Genomic DNA, 27,734 nt, shown 5'->3' with positions numbered 1-27,734 from the left:
TAAGACACTGTATCGATTTGAAGTGATCGATAAAAGATTGATGTAAACGCAGATACTCTAAAATAATGCGTATAGCTACGGAGCAAGTCACGTGACGCAAACATGGGCACACATTCCACGCATCATCGGCAAATACAGTGACACAATTACCCAGTAATTTGAAGGCTAAATTACCGTTATCGCTCAAAAAGTGATTGTCAAATGATGTGCTATTACATATCATACTTGATACTGTCTCTCACGACACCACCTGTCTCACCTGTCTCACAACCTCTCACCTTCCCATTGCCCTTTGTGCACCAACATTCTTGTCCGCCACTTGTCACACCTGCCAACATCAGTAAACCAATTACAGCCAGGGGGGGGGGGGACTTCTTGGTGGTATGTATGGTCAACATCATTACTTCATCAGGGATTCTGAATAGTACGTCACTATAACGTGGGTCTAATAGTTTTAAGGTCCTTAGTGTCAACAACAATGTTGAACCATTATTTCAGAAACTCTACTAATTAATCTTCACGACTGTAAATCACTATGATCCTCGGCTCGATCACATTGTCTTTTATTCTGAGAGGGGACGGGGTTCATATTTGGTTAGAATGATCCTGATTTGGAAAAAAAAAAACGTAAACAGATGAAGTTCAATACCGTCAGTATGTGAATATCGAGTATACGTACTGTTCAGCAGTACGGTCAAGGTTTATAGATGTTTCTGTATAAAATGTACCCCCGTCATGAAATGGAATAATCCGACAAAAACCACTACCAGTACAGTGGTTATTTCGTTAGTAGTTATTACAGCATTGTAGCTAACAGCGCATGCCATTCCATAATTGTGGTGCAAAGTACCTTGGATTTTTTTTCTTTTTGGTCATTCTCTAAATCGTCTTCGTTGGTGACGGGCTCGGCGACAACATTTCTCATCAAGTTTAGTGAACTATAAAGGTTTGTGCCTACTTTATCTTTTTTTCCATCATTTCAGTGACTAAAGTGTTTTTGTCCGGTGACTCTTTTTCCTTCCAACTGCAAACAAATTTAATAATCGCATTTTTCTAAACATTATTGTCTGTGATTTACTCATTATAAGCAAACACATTGGTGATGTACCATTACTTTATGATTTGGTTCTTTTTGACGAAGACAAAAAGTGGCATTAAATATGAATAATTTAGTGAAACTACCAATATATAACGAAATGAATAACATTAAGCTGCCTATAGCTATAGGCCTACTCGCTATTAATTTTATTTTACTTTATTTTACTTAAACCAAGTTTAAATAGGAAGAAGACAATATTTTATGTAAGTTAATGGCAAAGAGCTTTTTGTGGAAATTGTGTTTATCATAAGAATAAAGATCCTGTTCTCCAATGTTACAATATATGTCAATAGTGACCACGCTTAATGACTAACATTATGCGCTGATTCCATCATTGTTGTTCCAAGTGGTTTCCATTAATCTATCCCGCGCCAAGGAATCAAGTTCACTCGCGAAAGGGAGAGAGAATGGTAGAAGGGGTAAGGAGAAGGTGGGGGTGGGGGGGGGGAGGATAAGGGGATTGCGAGGGAATCTTCACATTATCGATTAACAATAGCTTCATATACTGTAAGTTCTAAACAGAACGACTGTCATACCTCTATATATATATATATAAGAGTAGTTACCTCGCTGAACTTATTTACGGACCTGACAGGACTATAAATAAACAGATATACTTCAACATCAGGTGATAGGGGGTAGGGTGGGGGGGGGGTCGAAGGATGTAGATTGGTTCTGCAAGAGAAGGATAAATCCCCCCCCCCTTCCCCTTGCATCTGTTACGTATTCAATCCTCAGATCGAACGCAAACTTTGCGAATTAAGCCGAGAAATAGAAATGGAAAATACAATTAAAATACCAGTACAATTGCATGCTAGTTGAACGCCAGAAATTAAATAAATATCATGAAAATTCTACTTCAGGAACCTGAGCAAGATTGATTAGAGGCAACGCACTGTCGGTATTCACCACAACCCGATCGAGGTCTAAAACAACAGTTTATACGTTATTCACCAGATGTTTGCCAATTCTCAATATTTCGTTATACAGAGAGAATGTCAAACTATTATTGATGCATTTTATGATGGCCCATGCAGTTGGGGCACATTTTGTCTGTGCTGTATACGTTCTTTTATATCTGCTTCAAATAACTCGTATGAACCGTATGAATATCCTGTTTCTATCAGAAAACAGGCTCGTGTCAATAAAAAAGATATACCTCAATTAATACGGGTGTTTTGAAGCATGATATGGGAGGACAGTGTAGAGTGATAACAGCATTAGGAACTCTGTCCCAAATGCCTGCATATTAATGATCAACTCATATCATTAACTTCGGCGACGAGTGAATGGCGTGTCCACACCGGCCAATATAGGTTCTATTTACCACAAAAAACAAAACCAAGCTGTATATTTGTTCATCCCATATATAACAACGGAACCGGGATTTGTATAGTTGAAAACGTTAAACACATGATTTGACACAGAAACAGTAACCCTTTTTTTTTGCGTACAAAAATGCTAAACGACACTGTCAAAAATGTATGATCGATAACGCCATGGTAACTGATCTAAGAGTGAGTGGCATGACTGTTAAACGTGCTACAATTCACACTGGGTGACGGGTGCTGAGTTGGGTATTTTTCCTCATATGTCTATCATAATTAGAGTCTCATATGTCCTTCAGACTGAGTCTTTATCATATAATGTCAAAGTGGACACGAAATGGCGTCGAAATTGTATTTGATAGGGAACGAATTTGTTATTGTTAAAGTAAGAAAGAAAAGAGTGACAATAGAGAAGATGCCACCTTGCTGCTGTTTTAACACCTAATTGGTATCACTGACATGACATTGGCTTGTTTTTTAAGGGCACTGCTAATTAAAAAAGAAGAAGAAAGAAAAACAGATTTGACTTTAACGAGCATGTTTTGATTTGTAGACGTTATGATTAAAAGCTATCGATCACCTCACAGAGGTGTGTGTGTTGAAAGGTCATCACCTGACAAGGTATTTAAGGAAAATATTGACAGCAAAGAATGGTCGGTTTTGTCAGGAAGAGAAGATCCTGACCTTCTTATTTTAAAACTATTACTGCATCTATGAACATATATAAATATATATATATATATATATATATATATATATATATATAAATATATATATATATATATATAACTACGATTTCAATTATATATATATCTATATCACAAATGATTTTCGAGTTGGTTAGCATCATGTTTGATCTCTAGAGTAAGGCAAAATATGTCACCAAAAACAGAACTAGTATTGTTTGATACAGGTGTCAAACGCCTACAGTGAAATTACGACCTTCCTTACCGGTTTCGAACCTCTGGACATACAATCTGCGTCCTTGGCCTAGTTGGTTAGGGTGTCCGCGTACAAAGCGGGAGGCCCGGGTTCGAATCCCGGTGGAGGCTGGAAGTTTTTTCACTGTTCTGGATTTCCCGTCTCATTACGTTTTCATTTATATATATATATATGTATATATATATATATATGTATATATATATATATATATATATATATGGGGGTGGGGGAGGGGTGGGTAGACGGTGTTGAAGCAGTTCTTATTAGGAAATTAGGAACTCAGTTTGTAGGAGGAACGTAGAAATTCCCTTTAAATGAAAAATATGATAAAACACGGAACAATTCTATGGTCAGAAAAATATAGCTTCAATGCAACACTACACCACTTGACTAAATTGTGGTATTTTGTTATACGCATTTTATATATTTTTACGTAATCATTTCTGTTTGTTTTTGTTTTAATATATAGTCTCAACACAAATATGCATATGGCTGTATTGAGGGGTGCGTGTTAGGTACACTTAGCACAAGCTAACAACCGAACCAAGTCAATTTATATAGAGCGTTACAAAACTTCATATGAGGGTTTTTCACAGGGATACAGTTAAAAGTATTAGCAAACAAGAAACTTGAAAAAATATGAATCATCTTAAGTTTTATTTGTTTTGTTTTCAAGGAAAGTTCACTGGACAGGATTCGTGTGTGTTGATCCAGGAACCAGCGTATTTAAGAATTCCCGTAACTCCCTTTCTTCTTATTAGAATACCCTTTTAATTCACCACAACATGTGCAATAGTTTGGAACAAACGTGTTTGACAGGTTCCAAATTCTAGACAGCCATTGGATATAAGCATGGAGGTAAAAACAGACCTCCATGATATAAGTAACAAATTGATATAAAAAGTTGAATTTTATACGCAGAGGCTGCAGGTAGTATCTCTAGTTCAAGAGAGCTGCTTACAGTCTTGCACTGTTCATATATATATATATATATATATATATATATATATATATATATATATATATATATATATATATATATATATATATATATATATATATATATATATATATATATATATATATATATATATATATATATATATATATATATATATATATATATATATATATATATATATATATATATATATATATATATATATATATATATATATATATATATATATATATATATATATATATATAATTGAACATATAATTCTCGTATGATTTAATATACATCATAGCATTATTGATCCTCTAAGTATCCATTATCTTAGCACATCAAGGTCTGATAATGTGATCTTATACAGCCGCAACGGTACCTCTTCTATATTCCGGAATTCGGATTTGGAGTGGAAGCCAACAATTGAAGGAGGGGCACAACACTAGTCGTGTCGTGTTACATGTGAAGCTTTCATACACATGATTTGGTGGCATCGACGGAGCGAGAGACGTAGGTGGTAGGACACAGTACTCTGCACTGAGGGGGGGGGGGCTGCCCCACCCCTACCCCATGCACTGGCCTTGCTTTACCCGCATGCATGAGGTCACTAAGTTTTATAACTTAATTGTCAACTCGATTAACAAACGAATTTAGAGACGCATTTATTGAACCGAAACTGAAGTAGAGGTTCAGTTATCCTCTACAAATTATTTGATGATATCGTTGGTGGTCTTCCTGGCCAAGTTGTACCGATAGTACACCATGCATAACACTATCCTCGGTGGTCAAAGGTCAAAGGCCACGGCCGTGGATCCGCAGGATAAAAGACTTAAAAATCTATAACGAAGACTTGTCGAAATCAGTTTGTGTAAATACCATGTTACCCATGGGATCGCTAAAATCGATCGTTTCATATTACACCTCGTGCGTGGAAGGTCAAGGGATCATCGGGACCAGGTAGGTGTATAACCTCTCCCTGAAAGGATCAAACATTGAGCCGCTGATAAAGAAAATTTAAAAAGTGGTAATGGTTTTAATGTTTAATGCTAAGTGAAGAGGAGAAGAACTGTCACATTCATTCTATTTGATTGTAATGTTACTGAAGGGAGCGCCACGTGAATATCGGGTTCAGACAAATCCACATAAAATATCGTACTTGACGTAAAAAGGTCTTGGGGTCATGTTGATTAATTTTAGGTTTATTAATGCCGACCAGTGGCCAAATATCTATCCTAACGAAGACTTGTCGAAATCAGTTTGTATAAATTCCATGTTACCCATGGGATCGCTAAAATCGATCGTTTCATATTACACCTCGTGCGTGAAAGGTCAAGGGGTCATTTTGACTAATCGGGACCAGCTATAGGTGTCTAAACATTGAGCCGCTAAAACAAGACAATTACAAAAAAGGCGATGGTTTCAATGCTAAGTGAAGAGGAGATGAACTGTCACAATCATTCTATTTGAATGTCATGTTACTGATTGCAGCGCCACGTGAATACCGAGTTCGGACAAATCCACATAAATATCGTACGTCTTGGGGTCATTTTGATTAATTTTAGGTTTATTAATGCCAACAAGTATAGCAAAGCATTCAACCACAGTGTATATATGGAACCCAATAGTTTGTTATATCAATACTGCAGGTTTAAATAGAACTGTCATAACTGTTCGATATTATTTCCAAGTGACTTACCTATATGAAGGCGATGAATACTGACAGTTCTACTTAAATCTAGCACGCCCATGACACGGGGGTCATTTTGAAATTGCTTAGATTTCATTCAAGCGAACTGCTGACCAAGCATTTTAGCCGCCAAGTGTAGAACATAATAGCTTGCTGGTGTCAAAAGTACAAACTGAATAATAAGTGCCATATTTATACTACTGAGATATAAGTGCCATATTCATTGTGAAGTTTGTAGGATCTACGCGACTCGTTAATAAATCTGGCGAATTTTATTCAGCTCAAAATGTTTAATGACAGATAACTCAATAAAAGTAATGAATATTTATATGAAAATTGCATAGAACGGTGTCATTTTCACTGAGCTTTTAGGGCAGTAAGCTGGAAAGGTCGAAGTTTAAATTTGGCAAACACACATTGAGACTGTAACTTTGAAAATTATCTAATGAGTCTTCCCTTGTGTAACAGGCTTACATTTTGTCGGCTACATTGTAGCAACAGTAAAATACCAACCGTCAGTGGTAGATATAAGAATATTGTTTTTCATGACAGAATCTGTGCCTTTTGTAATCAGGAAAAATTAGAAGATGATTTTCATTATTTATTCGAATGTCAGTCGTTTTCTCAACTTAGTAAGAACTTGAAATATATCTTGCCCCTTTTAATCTTTATATGAGCCCAAACACCTTGAAAATGGAAAATTTATTTCAGTCCAAAAAGTAAAAGACTTTACTCAAGGTTAGTCTATTATAATACAACAACATCGGGCAATTTTTCGAGGACTAACCAGGGGCAGTTCGTATAAACCCTACAGTACTTAGGGCAACAACCGTTGAAATCAGTCTATTACGGGAAATATTCTCACCGAAATGTATAGCGGCGGTGGAATAAACGCTGGTCATTAATCGCACCTGCCATACCATGATCATGTGTCGCTCATGGGTTCCTCCCTTGTAAAACCATGGCCGGTCATTGACGAATGTCAGCAAGCTATAAGGCATCAGTGTGGTGACGCCATTGTCAAGTAGAGTGTAGAGACTCTAGTGTCTCTAGTAGAGTACAGTGCAATATTGTCTTTATTTTTATAACCACGTCTGTATATGGCACTTGCTAAGATAGTACCTTTTAATATTATACAACCGCAGCGAGAACCTTCTTCAATCATGTTAGCGTTTCTAGGGACCTCATTGATTTTATTCAGTGGAGGTGAAAACCTGCATTAAGGCTCAAGAATGGAAACAAGTAGGTTACCTTTTATGAGTTGGACAAAAACATTTATAATTTGACGTCAACTGGCACAAATGTGAAAACGTTGTGACCTACATAGCTAAGGAAATGTAACATTTGCAACAATGCAAGTCTCCTACTTCCATGGGAAGGTGTCATTTTGTGTATATATATATTAACATTTTCTGAGCTCAAATTCATCAGGGGTCAACCGTATCTGTAGAACACATTCAAACAAATGTTTGACAACTTTCTACCATTGTAACAAACTATATCTGCTAAGAAGGATCATACGGTAAGAACAATGAGATGGGAGGAAAGGAATTGACACCGCTATCCCCGATAATGTCTTATCTTTTTCGCACAAATAAATGGATAAAGTGCTCAGAAATATTGCCAATCACAGCAAATGTCTTAAATAGAAACTTAGCTGAGTTTATGCAGCGTTGCTGCTCTTGTTTTGCATGAGTAGAGGTATTTTCTTGTAATCTCTAAAATGATTATTTTCACCACTCTCTTGCTAAGCCATATTAGGGAGACAAGGCACTGATACTGGCAAGATCACATATAGATGTCCCGTCACGAAATCATTGATTGGTTAAATTATATTTGATCTAGACCCACCACTGGCAATCACGGAGCCGGAGAGAGAAAAATTAGCTGGTACTTTCATGACTAAAAGAGTCAGAAGTTGGTTCCACGGGCTACAGGCTCAATACAAAGTCCAGGGGGGCCAAGGGGTCTCATCACCAGTAAACAGGTGCAGAAATTAAAGCGAATTTTGCCGCATTCGTGTTTACAATTTATACTCACTGTAACTAGCTTAGAATTTAGCAGATACAAATGTTTTCAGAAACATGTACGACAACATCATTGGGATTCCACTCTCTCCTGCAGAGACAATGTGGAAACAACAATCACGATTAGAAATCGGGCATTATTGAAGGGGGACTTTGGGTAGATTTTGTATAGTCTTGATATGTCATAATTCCAAGAAAATAAGAAACATTTGGAACTGGCAGGTATGGTAACGTTCATGTAGCTGTCACGGTTTTCAAGAGGTATTCCCATTGTAAACATCCTATAATAACTCTGGAATGCTCATTTAAGGCTAACTTGATAGTGACGTCGGCTTCTCAGTGCATGCCTAAATGTTAATGTTAGTCCATCGCGTTTTTTAATGTCATTTCTAATAACTCAATCAAACCATGTTCATATAAAATAGAGATCATATTGGGTGACATTTAACACCATTTATCCTTGACCAATTTGTAATAGACCGTAAAGATGTTATTTGAGGCCATATAACAATCGATTGTTTCCCAGTGATTATAAGTGGAGGGTCCCTATATGAAAAACTTGTCGTACGCCACACTTACTCAGATGTATCGGTGCATGGATGAAGGTGATCGTTTGAATAACAATGCTGGAAATTGACTGTATCTTTAAGTTCAACCACACACCCTGAGCAATTTGTATTGCGAAGATTACGAATTTTCTAACTTGGTGGTATTTTGCTTTATGCATCTGGCAACAGTAGAATTGATGATGTCTTCACGATAATTCTGCTGAATTTTTTGTGTGTGTGTTTTGGTCTTTCTCTGTAATATTCAATTCACTTATTCACAGAGGAATGTATATCATATTTTTTAGGGAAAAGTTTTAATTTTGAAACATTTTAGGTACAGAGAACCGAACTACCCAAAAAAGGAATCCAAATGTATCAGGATTAAAGGATAAATGAACAAGGAGATTGAAACAGGAAAGTAAAGTCTTTAAAGAACATTTGCCGTTATGACGTCACCGACAGCCACGTATACATCTTCTGTATGAAAGAATCCATGGTTTTGCCATGATGCAGTCAAAGTTAATTGCATTTAATCAAACGTATCATGAGTTAGCTGGAACAAGATATTTGAGTTGGAATTTTCAGCGAACAGTAAGGAATATTTACTTCTGTCCCTATATGTGTTATATTTTTTTTCCACCGTATAGCACTTAAGTAGGAAGACGGATAGAATGGACACTACTGTATTGGCCCCAAATATGCTAGATATTCAATTCTTGAACTGTTATATTACAACCTTCGAGGAAATTATCCTTACTTATACATCCAGTCATCTTGTGTGTTCCTTAAAAAAATGTCTTAGAACAATTTGGAGAGAAAAGACCTCCAGGAAAATACTTTTTGAAAACTTACAGCAATTATAGCGTTCTATAATTTGGGGCCTTTACTGACTTTAAGATGTGAATTGGTGAATATCTGTTCAATGGAAAATAACTTGAAACAATGGGTTATTGATATTAACACTACAACAGCTGTCACATCTAATACATGCTGCCAAATAGTTTAGACGAATATATAAATCAATAAATAAATAAATTGAAAATAGCTTCTTGATGTTAGCTTTCCTTGAAATGAATTGGTAAGCTATGCAAATATGCTAGACAGATCAATAATGGTCACCCGGATTGATAATTTCATTTATTACTCACTATACCGATTATGTACATAAAAGTCACGTTTTGCAAAGCCAGCCCGTAAGAGTTTTGGTATTCCCACTCCCCGCCCCCCCCCCCCCGCATCCATTATCCGACTCTGGCATATGGGTTATGCGCCATTTCTTAAAACACGTTAACAAACAATGCACCTTTGTTAACTTCTTCCCTGGAAACCTTAATGGCTATTTTGCATCCAATGACACTTTTCGTTCTGGAAATAATGGACAACTTACTAGTTTTCAGTATTAACAACCAGTTACTATGGGCATGTAGTCTATAGCATGACGCCTTCAGAGTATTTGAATGGCTTGAAAGTAGGATATGCACAGTATTCTGAAGTGTATCAGGTATTCTGAAGATGGTGCCCGCAGAATTTTTCGAGCAAATGAATGGCAGCTGCAATGCTGCTTTATGAGAAACGTGACCAGAATGCCAAATGGTGCGTAACCTATACGGAAATTTATTACAAGGGAGGCGGTAGAAGTTCCATAATTCAATTTAAAATTAAACTTGAACTCTCGTATAGAAGGTCATTGCTCTGAAAATATATAAAAACGATTAAAATCGACACGCTGAACATTAAAGCTACAGTTCGTGTTTCTCGCAAATACAACTATAGGCATTGAAAGTTTTATTGTGTTTGATGAATCTGCGGTATTACAATAATCATGTTAACCTTACAGTTTGTAACAGAAGTTTTCAAAAGTATTTTCCGTACGTTTTGACATGACGTCGCCAGATATTTGGAAGTGGAAGGAGGGGGCACAGCAAATTGAGCGCAACTTTGAGGGTGGGGACAGAACGCAGGTAGTGCAAGCTAACGCAGTATGCGCCACTGGAGGGCGGGAGCGACGCCATGACTGGGGGAGGATTAAGTGACCCGTCATAGGGCTCTTGGGAGGTTTCAGCGTTTCCAGAGTTTACATCAGTTTCAAATTTACAGTAAAGTTGAAGTTGAACATTGGCAAATGTGCCTCCATGTCTGCCCCCCCCCCAAAAAAAATTCTACTGTACTGAGAGGAAATGTTCTAAAGAGTGGCCATAACGGGGTTGTATGGGTGTATGTATACCCGTTCGAGCAGCTCTTTCAGGGTGGGGAAAACTTATATAACCAAACACCGATAAAGTAAAAATAACATACCGTAGTACTAGAACTAAGAGTAGGCACAAAAAGGAAAAAAAAACAGTAAAAGAATATAGCTTGACTTCAGCCGGGGTTACCCCGAACCTGACACCATCCTTCCCCTGGGATACCCTTTCATGTTAGACCCCACCCTGGTGATCGTGCTCTCCCCTCTAGGAAGGGTGTAACTAGCAAGCACGCTAGCCAACGGGCTTCCCATATGTAAGCTAGGTGGCGATTACTGAATTCTTGTAGCATATTGGAGGGAAAAGTATTGAAGAGCACAATTGTAAATAAATAACTGAATTTAAATTTAAGGTCGATTAAAAATATTGCAAGTGATGTTCCTAACCCTGTAGTCATCGACTCATCTAAGCTGCACTGTGTTAACTTGATGCGGAGAACTTGACGAACTTGCTGAACAATTGTTTATATGTTTTTTTGTTTTCTATCCGCAGAACAGATGAAATCTAGTCATGAGCTGAGAGTAGTGGAGGAGGGAGAGACGGGTACATGTGACACGATGACCATGGAAGGGGATGAGAGGGGTAATGAAAGCACCGAGGAGGAAAACAATGATAGAAGTAGTGCCGGAGAGGATAGGCTCATTTACAGTATAGAAGATACCCCTCCGTGGCATTTATCATTATTGTTCGGATTTCAGGTAAAAGTAATGATAATATAAAAATGTTTTAATTTGTAACAAGAAATATGCAGTCTGAAGGGATATAATAAACATGGGTACTGGCTGTTACCACAAAGACAATTACTGTGTCCTACAGCATAAACTTTATTCTACAGTAAAGGTCACATGTATACTACTGAAATGGTATAATATCTTTATACAGAAATAATAATTTTATTAACAAAGCAAAAAAAGGTAACTTGTAAGTGTTTTGTTACAAAACCATATATATATATTTATAATTACGAAGGTAAAGTGGTGTACTAAATGATCGGTGTCATCAGTTTGGTCACATTTGAATTATTGATCAATCAAGTCATTATATTTAGAATTCAGTCTAGCCTAATTATTTTAAAATTAGAAACTCTTGTTTGTTTTTATTTCATCGAATCATGGTTATCTTCAATAGTTGAAATGGTTTCTCAAGAGGAGATTGGATGCAATTTTGGATGAAATCGTGCAATCTATAATTACTTTAGAGAGTATAATTTCCGAACTACTAACCGTCTTATGTTTGTCATTGTCGTTGCTAGCACTATCTTACGATGTTCGGCAGCACTTTGGGAATTCCGCTACTCTTGTCCGTAGAACTTTGCATGTCTGACAACCCCGTGGACGTTGGTAAACTCATAGGGACAGAATTTTTCGTGTCGGGATTGGCAACACTTGTACAGACGACATTTGGTAGTAGGTATGTAACCATGGAAACGGCTTGATTCGAGTCGTTTAGTTTCTCTATTATTCATTGCGTAGCCTATATCAGAGAGCGCGCAATTGGCGTTGTTCAATAAAACAAACTCCGATATTAAATTTCATTGTTGCAAAACTGAAATGGTATATGTATGTGTGAGTGTATGTATGTGGGCAATTGGGTAAGTGGCTAAGTTGGTAAGTATATATATATTGCGCATGTCTGAGATTGTTTATAACTCGCATATTTAGAGTGCAGATAACTTTCTCCTGTCTAAGAAATAAAATACCCGCAAAACATTAAAATGGTCATTTATGTCTACATATACTCTCTAAACTTACAAGGCTGAAAACAGCACTTAGAGTACTATTTTGCAGAACTTTCCAAGAGCCCTAAGCGGGACAGAGCCCTGGACTGGAATTGTAGATACTTTGGTATGTGGGAGTTATCAAGTTGACAAGAGTAATATAGTTGTCAAGTCCTGTGAGGCCTTGATACATGAATGTAAACCATCAATTTTAGCTATTTGAGCGTCGAGCCAGAGTTGTTATAACTCATGGCAAATGGCAAAAGTGTACTGACTCATCTGAGAAGTGTTGGTTGTTTAAGAGATACGGGGGCATGAGTCCATGACTAAGCTCGAGTCAGGAATCGACTTCATTTTTAAATGAAGTGATCGTTGCAAGTCTGGTTATGTTTATTTTCTTTGAATAGACTTACACATTTAATTTATCTCTATACATCATCTTACTACAGACTACCAATAATTCAAGGGGCTTCTCTGGCGTTTTTGGAACCATCAAGAGCTATTTTACGTTCAGAAGGTGCTTGTCCTAGCCCTCTATCAGGTAAAATTCTGATATCAAGCATCTGATTAAAGATCTCTCTATGCTTCATTGGAACTTTTTAATAAATAAATAAATAGAGTTTGTCACATGTTTCATTCATCGAGCTAACGATAAACACCGAAGCGAATTCAGTGGATTAAACTCATGCATCCGTTACCTGGAAGCCAAGCATTTAAGAATTTATAATTCAAAACACATAATTTTTACCCAAAACACAATCCTCAGTAGGTTATGATGTGTTGTTCCTTATTGCAATATAGACACTGCCTAAAGAAAACATGAGATCGTTAACGTCTCGCAGATATTTATTTGGATGTATTGCTATTAACATGGTTAACTTAAGAGCAGAATAGAGAGACCCGCTGCTATAGGTGTATACACGAGTAACTCCAGATTAGTGAAATACCGTTTTAGTAGTCCACGATCAGAAAATACAGTTTTAACCATTCAAATAGGTCCTATTTTGCCATTGTGCAACTTCCCTCAAGCTTGTTTCTCTATTTCGTTTGCCTTTTTGTTGCTTGAATTTTAGTAAATGCGACTGAAGAAGATTTTGAAATGAGGTCAGAGCTATGGAGATCAAGGATGAGACTTTTGCAAGGAGCGATACTTGTAGCAAGTCTAGTCGAGGTAAGGACGGACTTTACAACACATTATACTTGTAGCTAGCCTAGCTATTATAAGGAAGGGGGTATCTGTAGTGATACTTGTAGCAAGTCTAGTCGAGGTAAGGACGGACTTAACGACACATTATACTTATAGCTAGCCTAGCTATATTATAAGGAAGGGGTATTTGGAGCGTTGCTTGTAGCAAGTCTAGTCGAGGTAAGGACGGACTTTACAACACATTATACTTGTAGCTAGCCTAGCTATTATAAGGAAGGGCGTATCTGTAGTGATACTTGTAGCAAGTCTAGTCGATGTAAGGACGGACTTCACAACACATTATACTTGTAGCTAGCTTAGCTATATATATAATAAAGAAGGGGGTATTTGGAGCGATACTTGTAGCAAGTCTAGTCGAGGTAAGGACGGACTTAACGACACATTATACTTGTATAGCTAGTCTAGCTAGTATTATAAGGAAGGTTTTTTTTTTGTATACTTGTAGCAAGTCTAGTCGAGGTAAGGACGGACTTTACGACACATTATACTTGTAGCTAGTCTAGCTAGTATTATAAGGAAGGGGTATTTGGAGCGATGCTTGTAGCTAGCCTAGCTAGTATTAAAAGGAAGGGGGTATTTGGAGCGATATTTGTAGCAAGTCTAGTCGCGAGGTAAGGACGGATTTTACAAGAAATGATATACCTGTAGCAAGTTTAGGCGAGATAGGGAGATCTTCGGAGGGATACTTGTAGCTAGTCTAGTCGAGGTAAGGACGGATTTTACAAGACATGATACTTTTAGCAATTCTATAGACAGGAACATCTTTTCTTAAATGTGTAAAATGTTTGCATATTTCAAACTAGATATTTTTTTTAATTTCGCGTAGGTCGTTATAGGGTTCACTGGCCTTATAGGATTCCTACTCCGTTTCATCGGTCCTCTTACCATCGCACCAACCCTGTGCCTGATTGGTCTTTCTCTTTTTCAAACGGCAGCGAAATTTGCTGGTATAAATTGGATCGTATCGGGAACGTGAGTCTTAGCATAGATCGCTTTAACACAATTATGTTTCTTAATACCTACCCAATTTTATTGCTTTCTTGCTTTTACCATCTAAATTTGTATGCAACTTATACTATTAGCTAGAGAAGGGCATATGGTAGAAATTAATGGAAGTGATCAACAGTTGTTTGTTGCCACTTCTCCCTTTACTATATATGCCATATATGTTTTATTCCTTGCGGGGCTGTTGTTAGTGTTGTTTTGTTTTCTTCCTTACCGTGCTATTGTTCTCATTGTTGGCTATTGTTATATTTGTTTTGTTTTCTCCCTTACCGTGCTATTGTTCTCATTGTTTCCTTTTCTTCACTTACAGGACAATTGTTCTCATCGTTATTTTCTCTCAATACCTTGGCAGAATAACTTTGCCAATTCCTGCTTTTTCGTCGAACAAGAAATGCCACGTGATTAGATTCCCCGTCTTCAAAGTCGTCCCGGTGAGCTGATTTTGTATAAGGTTGTTATTTTCATGTGATTAAAAAAGGGTAAGAGGATTGGTCTCAAAATATGTTAGAAAGACATAAATATGGACACCAATCCTGTAACAACAACAACAAGTTGCGACTTTTTTTCCTAAACGAGTAACCGAGTGAACGAATATTTTCATTTCAGGCCGATATTACTTTCAATCACCAAGATGGAAATTTCTTTTCCATTGAAGGTAATAATCCTGTTGGTCGGTTACTGTTGTATGTTTATATAAATATTCGTATATAGCAACCTGGTGATGGAGTTTATATGAAGTTCAATATGTTCATGGACTTTTCGGCCAGGTTGAAACTAACTAGGATATCATACAAATTAATTAGGTCACATTACCATAACTATAACAATAAAATATCAACAAGAAATGCAAAATATAAAATAACTTTAAGGATAAATAGAACGATAACGATTTACGGTATCACACTACAAAAAGTTGTCAAGAACACATTGGTGCACTTGTTCAATTTCTTTCGATATAGCGCGCTTTTGAATACATGAACATTTTATTTATAGAGATAATGCAGTCTATAACAAAGATCTTGATCAGAGAGAAGCTACTTCAAGATTGTCGCTTGCAGCAATTTAAAGACCAACAGCTGTCCCAAAGCGTCAACCTATACTACTATTTTACGTAGAGTCTTAACGTTAGGCAATTACGGTGGTTCGACTAAACAGACACGAAACATGCTACTTGTCCAACAATGTACAGTGGCAGACACGTATGGTTCCTTGTTCCAATGTGACTTTAATATTCTTCAATAATGGCTTGCACATTGTTAAACAATTAGAAACGGCATATCAATCATTGTTAAGCGACATATTTATAAAATAGAGAAAGAGGGAGAGAGAGAGGTGGAGAGAGAGAAAAAAATACAAATTTTCCAATTCGTCGTAACTTGGTAATCCTTTTTTTTTTCCATAGGCTATATGACAAAGAAAAAAAAAGGTTACACAATATAGTATCATACACCGAACGTTTGGTATAGGTCTAATGAATAAATTTGTATAGTATATCAATTCGGCAGGTGGCAACAGCTGGACATTTTGTTAATATGTTCCAATCGATCATTGATTTCTTATTTTCAATGTTTTATGGATGAAATAAAATGGACAACCTGTTATCATTGGTCTTAATCCGGTACAAGCGGTTGTTTTAAAGGAAGCAGCGATATTGGAAGCATTATATTAATTCAATGTCATTCTGTTGTCAATAACAATGACGTTAAGTTCTCCCTTCCACCCTCGTATGGAGTTTACAAATTGTTAGGTTTAGCGATGACATTTTCAATTACTCAGAAATAACTTGCCATTTTCAAACTTGAGTCATATTTCGGTTGGAAGTGCTGGTTCCTTTTTAATTTACACTATCATTGACACAGCTAATAAAATATTTGCTTCTTGATAACATTGACAATTGATATAGTTAATTAATACTTAATCATTCACATTCATTTGACTTTCGAACCTCATTAAGTTTCTTTGTTTTCTGTTCTATGTAGGTTGTTTTATCTGTGATTGTTGCATGGATACTAGCCGCCATTTTGACAGCGACAGACGTCATACCCGAAGGTTCTCCGGGAAGGACTGACTATCGTTCAGCTGTACTGCAAGACTCGCCTTGGTTTTACATTCCACATCCTTGTAAGATATACCACCATCGAACAAAAAGAAAAATTAACTCAAATCATTATCAGGGACAAAATTTAGCAGATGTAAAAATTTTCTTTATCAAAATAAGAATACTACTTATAATAGTTTATAAAAAGGAAATACTGATAGGGAAAATGCATTGAAGTTGTACATTTGTGAAAGATATATGATTTAATGTACCTGGTAACAGATAAACTCTTCCTTTAGTCTTACAAGGAAGAGAGAGAGAAGGGGTGAGGGTGCATGGGGAGGGGGGTTGGGTAGAGGGAGGATTTACAACAACACAAATATAAAGAAGAATTTTGACCACGACGGTGTGTGTATGTATCATTTTTTTGTTAACCTGCAGTTCAGTGGGGTTTTCCCGTCGCAACCGCGGCCGGAGTCTTAGGAATGATGGCTGGGGTTCTCGCTTCAACAGTGGAATCAATAGGAGATTATTACGCATGCGCGAGAGTTTCGGGTGCTCCGCCACCACCTAAGCACGCCGTCAACCGAGGTATCGGTATGGAGGGGCTTGGCTGTATTTTAGCTGGATTTTGGGGCACTGGGCTAGGGACAACATCTTACAGTCAGAATATTGGTGTTATTGGAATAACAAAGGTAAATAATAACATATAAATAATGGTATATTAATTCATATACATGGAGAGAAATGTAAGAAACCTTCAATACGTATTATTGCGAACTTCGGCAATTTTCTTTTAGCTTAATAAGGGTGTGATAATGTTTGGCGTATATATTATTTATATGTAGTTCACTATGTCATGTTTTCGTACTTTTTTATCATTGATAGTGTTTCATGTGTGGCTAATTGGTTTGACAATATTTTGTCTGACTTAATTGCTCTCCGCGTAGTTTTTTTTAATTACCTTTAGACCTTTCTACTTGAATGTGCCACATTTTCTTTTAGGTTACAGTGCTGAAGGCTTAGTAACCTTTGCAATCGTGCTGGTATGTATGTGTGTGTTCGTGTGTGTGGCTGTGTGTATGTAACGGCCAGCTTGTAAACACGATATATCAAGAAGCACGAGTTGAATCAATGTCATGCTTGGTAGATAGATTGCCTATGATGTGTAAATGTATGCCCCATTATTTGTAGATGTGTCCTTCATATTCATGAATGGGCGTGACTAGAATATTATCTCAGTGAAAAACTTTTTAACACGATATCTGAAGACCAACAAGTTCAATCAATGTCATACTGGTTAGGTACATGCCGAATAATGTTTAGATGTGCTCCATTGTTTGTGGTTCCCATCTCATGCATATTGATGAGTGGGCGGGGCTGAACATAAAATTCTTAAAATGTCAATATCTCTTCAACAATACGTCGGATTAAGTTCATACTTGGTATGGTGATGTAACTACATAGTACATATATGTTCTTTGCAACAACAGCTTAACCTCATTGATATTCATGAGTTGGTAGGGCTTTATGTGAAATAGTCTAAAACAACTTGTAGACACGATATCTCAATAAACACAACAGACTTAGCTTATTCTTTTATATTTAATATTCATTTCCGGGAGCGTAAGGTATCAATGCAACGGTGATGGCGTGCGCGTCTGTATGTATGTGACACTGTTTGTAAACACGATAACCAAAAGTACTTGGTGGTTGAACTTGATGCTGGGCGATGGGTAATAGTCTAAAACAGCTTGTAGACAGGATATCTCAATAAACGCAATATACTTAGCTTATTCGTTTTTTTAAATTTTATTTATTATTCCTTGCCGGGAGCGCAATGTATATATATGGCTTGAGCATCTGTATGTATGTGACACTGTACTTGATGGTTGAACTTGATACTGGGTATATGGATTTAGCTAGTGAGTACAACTACTCTATTGATATTGGTGATAATTTGAGGTCAATAGAAGTCAAAAGCTGAAAATCTTGTAAACATTACTTGTTTATAACAGACTTGTAAATATAACTTGTTTGAACTTTGTATTTGGAATCTAAATCTCCCCTGGTGTGTATAAGAACTTTATCGAACTTGGTGGAGGTCAAATGTCATTTGTGGTCAACCTAAGTTAAAGTCTATACAAATATTATAAACATGATAACTTCGAAGCCAAGCTTCGATTGACTGCAAATACTCAGCATGTGGGTCCAACATGGAGGTCAACATTGGTCAAAATCTGCAAACCATATCAACACAATAACTCAAATGTGAAGCTTGGGTGAACTGCATACATGGTAATGTGCATCCACTCTGTGAAGTGCAAGAACTTTATTGGTCTTTTGTTGAGGTCAAAGGCCATTTGATGTAAAAAAAAAGTAGGCTGTAAAACTTCTTAATACAATATAAATTTCTAAAGCTAGCATCAACCAACGTTGAACCTGGTATTGTAGATCACATTAGTGGTTCAAGAAAATTATGACTATCTGTGTAAGTCAAAGGTCATTTGAGTCAAAGCTACAATCCTTGTGAACATGATATATATGATGTTTGCAGTCTACTACGATGTTTAGTACTTTGTCTACTGCATTGTGTTCTCATAAAGACGTATGTCAAGGAATAACGAAGCATTTGGAGGTTTTTTTTTTTTGGGGGGGGGGTCTCAAACATTAAATGAAGACAGATGTTCAACTTGCACTTAATTGTGTGGGTTGACAAGTTCTACTATAAAACTTGTAAACAGAAATTTAAGAATAAATGTCTTATTTAGATCGTTAATCTTGAAGCACATAACACATCTAACTTCACATGATCAATTTTTCTATATAGCAGGAAATCGATAAAATGGTAGTAACATAATCTTTTGTATGATAAGAGCGGTATGTTTATTGTTTTGTTTTTATAAAACGGTGTATGTTTATTAGCCTAATGCAATTCTATAATTTGGATATTCCAAGATATGTACAGGAACCTGTTTCATATACTGATAAGAGTGAACCAAACAGTGAAAATTCTCACTTTGAGAGTGCCCATCATGTTCACACTTTTGAGGAGTCAAATTCACTATTTGCAAAGAGGAGCTTCAGGCGAAAGAAGTTCTAAGATAGAGGGTATATTTTCAGTGATGTAGACCCGAGTATATGACTTGGACACGAGTTGGACGCGAGTCACATTTTTCTTTACTTGTGCAGACTTGACTTCACTTTGCAACAAATGACTTGTGATTTCGACTTGACTTGACCATAAATAAAGTGTGAATTTACTTGACTTACGATAAATCAAATGACTTGTCACGACTTGACTTGATGGAAATAAAATAACTTGACAAAAAGTCACTTGTTTACAACAGTGTTTGGAGCTTTGGTGGATTTTACTCGTATAATAGGAAGCATTAGTATTCACTCCCTAAGAGAGTGAATGTCCTAGACACTCTCTTCAAAGAGTAAAACTTCACTCTTTGGAATGTATATTGTAGGCCCACAAGTTGCATACAACATGAAATAAAGGAAATATCTTCTTTGCGTGTTTAGCTTAGTCCACATGACGTCATGCAGAAGTAACCTGTGGCGCTCTTCAAAACTCTTGATTTATCCAAGCTAATAAGCTACTAACTTTTTATGTCATTTGAGTAGTATCAAAACAGTGTAGAAAATATATCAAAATTTACACAAAATGCTACATAAACCCATAAACCTCACACGCATTGAATGCTTTCTTCTGTCTTTCCTTTTAAGGTTGGGAGTCGACATGTTGTCCAAGCTGGTGCATTGTTTATGGTAGTTTTAGGATCTTTCGGGAAATTTGGAGCATTCTTTGCCACGATTCCTATTCCAATAATAGGTGGAATGTTTTGTGTCCTTTTCGGTAAGAGGAAGAAATCTATATTATTTTTGATAATGCCATTACAGATCATGCATGTTTATTTTTATTTGATTGTTTTTAACGGAATTTTTACATAACAGGAGTTCAAAGGTGGTGGGTGGGAGGGGGGGGGGGGGTGGGGAGACACGACTGAGTTAGGTACGGGTTGAACTGAATGAGAGGAAGGAGGGCAATGAAGTTTTTTTTTTATAGGAGAGATATACGTACCTGGGGTGGCTGAATCCAGTTCATATGAAGAGGGTATGGGGTCCCACCCCCCCCCCTCCCTAAGGACAAAAAAGTGATAAGAACTATAAGAGGTTTATAATAGTTTTAAACGCAAAATTGCGCTAACAAATACTATTGGTATTTGTTTGAGGTTGAAACAAAAATGTGAGGGAATATGTACACCCGTGGCAATGATTGAGACCCGACTGAATTATATTCTTCGACTGACGATCCCCCCCAACCAACCAACCTTAATTGCACACACCACTGGTAGAAGGCCTGACGTTTCGTGTTTAGCAGGTGCTTCTCATGAGGTATGGACTAAAGCGAAACCAGACAGAGACAAACTTCAATCGAGCACCGTTTTGCCCAACAGCTGATTCCATAAATTCTTCTGTGTGATATACTTTGCAACTTTGAGCGAGTTTTCTTCCACCTTGTTACAATTAAGATTAGCTATATATTACACTTAATTTGAGACGAATTAAAAGACACGTTACAAGGACATACGCAGTGGCGCATAATTAATATAGTATTTCCATAACTGCAGTAAGGTGTCGGTGGTGTACATAGGGTGTTATTCGACGTCTCGATTTCATGACAGCAGGATAATCGTTGGGGTCCTCATTAGAGGAATTGATGAAAGGATTTTTTTTTTCTCGAATGGGGAATGAACGGGGGGATTGCTGACCCATTTCACAGGATCTTATTAAACTTCATTCAGGAAGCTCCAAAAGTAATACAAGTGTAATGATAAGCGATTGAAAAATGTTGAATGAAAAAAAAAAAAAAAAAAAAAAATATATATATATATATATATATATATATATATATATATATATATATATATATATATATTCGAGTTGGTCAGCATCATGTTTGATCTCTAGAGTAAGGCAAAATATGTCACCAAAAACAGAACTAGTATTGTTCGATACAGGTGACAAACGCCTACAGTGGAATTACGACTTCCTTACCGGTTTCGAACCTCTGGAACAATCAGCGTCCATAGCCTAGTGGTTAGGGTGTCCGCGTACAGAGCGGAAGGCCCGTGGTTCGAATCCCGGTGGAGGCTGAAAGTTTATTCACTGTTCTTGATTTTCCAACTCATTACGATTTTCATTTATATATATATATATATATATATATATATATATATATATATATATATATATATATATATATATACATATCTTTGTCTTTTTCTTTTCTTTCCTGGACAGGATTGGTCGCATCCGTAGGTCTGTCTAACCTTCAATTTGTTAATTTGAATTCTTCGAGGAATCTGTTTGTTTTAGGAGTTTCATTATTGATGGGGTTTGTGATTCCGACCTATATAAAAGACAACAATGACGCTATTAACACTAGTAAGTATACGGCGAGTACGCTTTTCGTTAAACACGATAGAAGTACAAAAGACTGGTTATACCTTATTAGCTCTCCCTCCTCCACACCCTTCTCAAACCCCCATCCGTACCCTTCCAATCCACTTCCGGATACCTTCCCAATCTAAGAATTTTGTATTTCTCACAAATTATGAATGGAACTTTCTAAAAGTATATTGTCTTATGAAAGTACTTGATTTTCCTGGATGATACAATCTATAGAAACTTCATTCCCACATAATTTGGAGAGTCAACGTCGATGAAACCTTTCAGTGAAGAAAGTATATTCCTGGGATTAAATAAGTTCTGGAAATAATGAAACTCCATCTATTTACCCCAACCAGGTGCCATATATAGCGGGCCCTTGGAACCCACGCCGATATGACTTCGGCGCCAGCTTGCAGTACCAACATTCTGTGCCCCCCCCCCTCGAACTGTGCTGTGAATGATCACCCCCACATACACACACTTCTGAATGTCTGGCGACGCCACTTTGGAAATTAGTTCATTCCTATTCACAGTTACTTTCATTGTGATATGATATATACTACCCCCTTCCACAACATGTTAACATCTTTAACATTACAATACTGGCTAGAATAGTTGTACCTCCAAAACTATTTTTCAACTATAGGGAGCCCCGGAATCCCGCAATGAATCTCCACTCCTTCATCGGTCCCCTTCATGTTAGTAATGACTTGCTTGGTTATAGCAACTTCATTTAAAATGTTCTGCTTTCCCTGAATTTCAAAACGTGGTTTATTAGTTTTATCAATTTAAAGTCACATTGCTTCTTTCTTTTGCCTCTTAGGCTGTCTTCTTAATTTATAAATATCGAATACTGTATTGAGTAAATCTTGTGTTGTTTTTTGTACGATACAGGATTTCCCGAGGTCAACCAAATAATCATTGTGTTACTGAGTGTTAATATGTTTGTTGGAGGGGCTATTGCGGCTTTTCTCGATAACACTATACCGGGTTCGTAATTCTAACATATCCATTTTTTTTTTATTTCTGCCATTTCCATTGAAATCAGAATCTACAAACCAGTAAAAGGCCAAGGTTAATTCTTTACATTTGGTTTTTGAGACGTCTGGATTATTCGAACTTATTGGTGAGCACGTGAAAGGAAAAGAAAAAGATCGTTAAGTGCGCGACGATTTTTTTTTTGAGTTATTAAGGTATAATCTATGATTTGTGATCAATTATAATTTGCGATAAAAGTAAGAAGGTAGATGTAGGATACTTCATGTAGATGCCACATTGACTTATAGCGTATACTGTAGTCATAATAAAAGCTTTTAGAAGTTCTCAATAGGTAAAAGCTATCCCCTGCGGGATATCTGAAATGTTAGCCATTCATGATACCTTCAATTTACCGTATCACGACCATGTTGATTTTTGGCTTTAGCAATCAGACCCCAACCTCTCATATATAAACTCACAAATAAACAACTTTTTCGTGCCATGCCCTTTGAAGGCTTAAAGTGGTCTAAACTTGGCTCTGCTTTCCCATTTTTGTGCTCTTTGACATCCAAACCACACACACTACCACATGTGTGTTTCACATTCATGATGATGACAGCATCGTTTTTCTATTTTCGAATTCACGTACCCTACCTGACCCTAGCTAACAATCCCCTTTAACAATTGAATTCTTGTGAGGACTTGGTGATACTTTGCGAATGTCGTCTGAGGACCAGTGCTATAGTCAGAATGCAAAACAAGTTCACACATAAATTCAGTTGATAACAGTTTTGGGACATGTCCTCCGGTTGGTATTCTGCACTTTTCTTCACAGCCGTAACTACGGATTTGCTATTCCTATATGGAGTTACGCCACTGTATTGTCGGAATTATTTAAGCATTGGCAAGTTTGTGAAGCGCGCCACTACAACATTCACTGTTGTTAACGTGTTGCACCACAATTGCCTTTCACGTAGTATTTTATTGATCTACATTTTCGGAATAAGTTCTCTATTTTCAAATAGGCCTAATTTTGTCAGTAGACGTTTGTAATAATTGTCGTAAACATCTTTCCCTGATAAGGGTGAGTTCTACTAATTCTAGGAATCTAATTTGATTTTAATAGGGTGTAAATGTCCGATGAAGGGTCATGAAAGGGGTTTTCCTCATTTGCTATTGCTTTCCTTGCTAAATAAACCTGGTCTTGTCGGTCATTGTTTTTAAAACTGTGTAGACTCCACCAACATGCTAATGTATTATATGAAGTTTCATTTATTTGTCTGCTAACAATGATAACTAGAAACAAAATTGTAACATTTTGCCGATTAGGCACTTTGGAAGAAAGAGGTTTAGTTTCAACCAAGCACAAGTCATCCAGTCAAACGCTCGAAGAAGATGGCGCTCTTTCAAAATGTTACGACCTTCCTTTCGGTATGAGACGGATTCGACGGATTGGATTTTTCAGACATCTACCGTTCAGTCCAACCTTCCAAGGATTTAGAGTGAAGAATTATTGTCACCGCCCGGCAAAACGAAATGGTTCGTATCTGACTTCGGATCTATATTTGTGATCCACTTAATAAACTAAAGTAAACGATACTTGCTTTCAGAAACATCCGCGCCAGGGGAATGTTGATATTTCATAATATAAATAGTTACCGTATCAGAGCACATAATATAACTACAAAAACTTAAATTTGTTTTACAATTTGCCCAAGTTTCAAAGAAAAGATATTAAACGGTATAACATCAAAGATCTTAGCATCCGTTACTGTGTCGTGTATGAAATAGATGCTAGCTTGTAAACCATAATATTATTGTGAATATCTTGTTTTCCACACATTCTTCATCTTAAGGTCGCGCTAGCGTGAAATATGATGCAGTTACATCAACTCAGGGCGATTCTACTAACAAAACAGCTGATACGTGAATGGTTCTTTCAGTCATGCGCATTACGTAAGTAATAGTTTGTTACGTCATCCCAGAATAATATCCCATGCAAGTGATGCAACAACGCCTCAAAACCACTTAAATTATGGTGACAGACAGGACAGAAATCTAAGTTGCCTATAGAAGTCGGAGGAATCGATATAAAGTAAATGTATTTCTTTCTATGTTGTCGCTGGATTTTCAGAGCTCTCTCCATTTCGAAGGGAAGGGGAAGAGGCAGAAGTGTGAGGGGGAGTGGGGGGTGGGGGGGGGGGGGGGTAGATAGAGTAGAAACCTACACCGCTTTTGAATTTTGCGGATATATTCCTAAAGCATAGTCATTCTGCATAAGGTTTGTAATATGAAATGATAATGCTATAGGTCTATATTGACATAATGTGACATTTAGCGATATGCTGTGGTTAGGAAGATGTTATTTTGTTATTGTGGTGAAATGGAGGGTGTTTCTGCAACTGGTGCTATAATTTGCAAATTTTGAAATAATGATGATGGGGAACTGTTTAGCTTGTACTGTACAAACTTGTTATAGATGTATGTAATAATTAGATCTAAACGCAAAGTTGTGCTAATAAATACGGCATCCCAACTGAATGTAAAAAAAATCGTCTCGACTGAACGTTTCCGCGACTGACATTAGACCCCGTCCCATCTTTTGCGCTGGACGATGTTTCCTCCTACATATGGGAAAGCGGTACGTTGAAACAGGGAGGTGTCTCTATTAAAAACAATAACAGGAATCTCCTTCCTAATAGCATCTTTATTTTGTCTTCCAGGTTGCTGCTATTGTAAACTACCATTAGAGATGCACTGTGACATTTTGGGCAAGAAGAAAATCCAGCAACATTGTCCCCAAGATTCATTAACCATCAGAGAAAGAAAAAATTGAATAGGACCTCACATTAAATACAGCCATTTCATTGGACGAACTATGTTCAACTTCTGTTCCATTGCAACCAATGGATATCATAAACAAAGTCACCTGACTCGTATTTCAGGAGGAATTTAATAGATATGGTTCTTTCGATGGACAAACCAACGTGTATATATACATACTGTAAATGACAGAGATATATCTTGTTATGACGTCGTGCATGACGTCAAAAATCTATAGCAACCAGGAAATATATTCACGAATAAAGGCTCATTTAAGTATCCTTGACTCTCACTTGCCCTATACCATCAGGATAATAGATTTTCTACGAAATATTTAGAACATTGTATATTTATCTATGCAAACTGCTATAAGTCAGGAGAGACTTAATTTAGTATCACATGCAACCTGCATGTATATACTCAAGAGAATGGAGAGTATATTATAACGGTTGTTGTTTTACCAAGTTAAAACTTTGAGTTGATTGCAGAACACTCTCAAGAGTATGTACAAGAATGACATAAAACGATATAATTATTACCTTGATATGACATTAAAGCTCCTCCCACCTCTTGCAATTGGTTCATCAGATATATAGTACCATATGCATATTCATGAATTCAGGTCATTATGTTAATGAAAGACTAACCTAAAAGATGAATTCAGGAACACAATTAATTTTGATATGTTGTATAATGCTAAAAGAGGATGCTATCATTCCATGTTGCATTTCTATACCACTTCCAAAGTTTGGAACGCTGAGCTTAGAGGATCATCAGTTAAAGCGACTGGACTATATAGTCTAGTACACATACCATTAGGTCGGTTCCTCAGATGCAACACAAACGTCACTATGGGACAACATTAGACCTATGGTCTCGATGAAATGTTTACAATGTTTAAGAACATTTTCAAGTATAGAAGGTGTTGAATATGCTCTGTTCTTTACGAAATTTTCAGGTTGGATTGCTATATAGTTTATTGGTATAGTTATTAATTTATATAGTGGTTATCCCTTCAGATGTGTTCTGGTTAGATCTTTCTAATTATTCATGCATCTGTGCAGGTGGCTAAGATATCTTACCTTTTTTTTACAACCAAATCCCAACAGGATCCGACTATTTACGACAAACATAAAGGAACAGATAAAGAATCCCAGACGCAAAAGAATTGACCTTTTACATTCTAAACATAAACATTTATGTTAAGTCGCTTCATTCTCCGCATTTGAGCTAAGATCATGTGTAGTGTCTGTTCAGATAGGCAGTACACACAACATAGACCTTTCAGCAACCTTTAACCAGGATCATGTATAAACTCTGTTGAGTCTGTGATGTGAATTCCGATCCATCTACCAACCAACTTTACTACTGACTGAGAACTTACCGCTGTTCTTCAATGTACCGCGCTCACTCCCGCTATAAATAACGGTGACATCCCTATGTTCCGACGTCTCTATGTTCCGACGTCTCTATGTTCCGACGTCTCAATGTTCCGACGTCTCAATGTTCCGATAATATTTTGGACTCTAATTTTTTTGACCACATTTTTTTCGGACCCATTTTTTTGTTACCCAATTTTTTTCTGACCCCATTCTTTTGTGACCCATTTTTTTTTCGGAACCCATTCTTTTGGACCAAAATTTTTTCGGACCCAATTTTTTCGGACCCATATATTTTTGG

At 36.8% G+C, this 27,734-nt stretch overlaps 1 protein-coding gene and 1 long non-coding RNA gene across 4 annotated transcripts in view; one reads left to right on the top strand and one right to left on the bottom strand.

Moving 5' to 3' along the window:
* Positions 1 to 27,734, bottom strand: part of LOC139958474 (uncharacterized) — a 94,797-nt gene that overhangs the window by 35,552 nt on the left and 31,511 nt on the right. The window lies entirely within an intron of this gene.
* On the top strand, positions 806 to 27,428 carry LOC139958453 (solute carrier family 23 member 1-like). Of its 3 annotated transcripts, none has more exons than XM_071955539.1 (15): positions 806 to 946; positions 11,321 to 11,521; positions 12,076 to 12,233; positions 12,990 to 13,081; positions 13,614 to 13,711; positions 14,574 to 14,719; positions 15,063 to 15,183; positions 16,732 to 16,873; positions 17,232 to 17,485; positions 20,526 to 20,655; positions 22,104 to 22,247; positions 23,148 to 23,243; positions 24,561 to 24,770; positions 25,088 to 25,187; positions 25,955 to 27,428. In XM_071955539.1, exons 2-14 carry the CDS (start codon positions 11,321 to 11,323, stop codon positions 25,159 to 25,161), a joined length of 1,866 nt encoding a protein of 621 aa, XP_071811640.1. In that variant the 5' UTR covers positions 806 to 946; the 3' UTR covers positions 25,162 to 25,187; positions 25,955 to 27,428. The 3 variants fall into 3 exon arrangements, with proteins under 3 accessions (XP_071811640.1, XP_071811639.1, XP_071811642.1); XM_071955538.1 differs by having other exon boundaries at positions 11,316 to 11,521; XM_071955541.1 differs by lacking the exon at positions 806 to 946 and adding an exon at positions 4,705 to 4,835 and having other exon boundaries at positions 11,316 to 11,521.

The sequence above is a fragment of the Apostichopus japonicus genome, chromosome 18, assembly GCF_037975245.1.
Source record: "Apostichopus japonicus isolate 1M-3 chromosome 18, ASM3797524v1, whole genome shotgun sequence".
Classification (NCBI taxonomy): domain Eukaryota; kingdom Metazoa; phylum Echinodermata; class Holothuroidea; order Aspidochirotida; family Stichopodidae; genus Apostichopus; species Apostichopus japonicus.
The sequence above is the reverse complement of the archived record's forward strand: the minus strand, read 5'-3'. Positions and strand labels throughout refer to the sequence as shown.

What these genes read in the sequence shown, in the direction of transcription:
- LOC139958453 (XM_071955539.1), top strand. Translation starts at nt 11,321, where the DNA reads ATGAAATCTAGTCATGAGCTGAGAGTAGTGGAGGAGGGAGAGACGGGT. An exon ending in CATTATTGTTCGGATTTCAG is followed by an intron (nt 11,522 to 12,075) that starts GTAAAAGTAATG and finishes TGTCGTTGCTAG; the next exon opens with CACTATCTTACGATGTTCGG. An exon ending in TTGTCCTAGCCCTCTATCAG is followed by an intron (nt 13,082 to 13,613) that starts GTAAAATTCTGA and finishes CTTGAATTTTAG; the next exon opens with TAAATGCGACTGAAGAAGAT.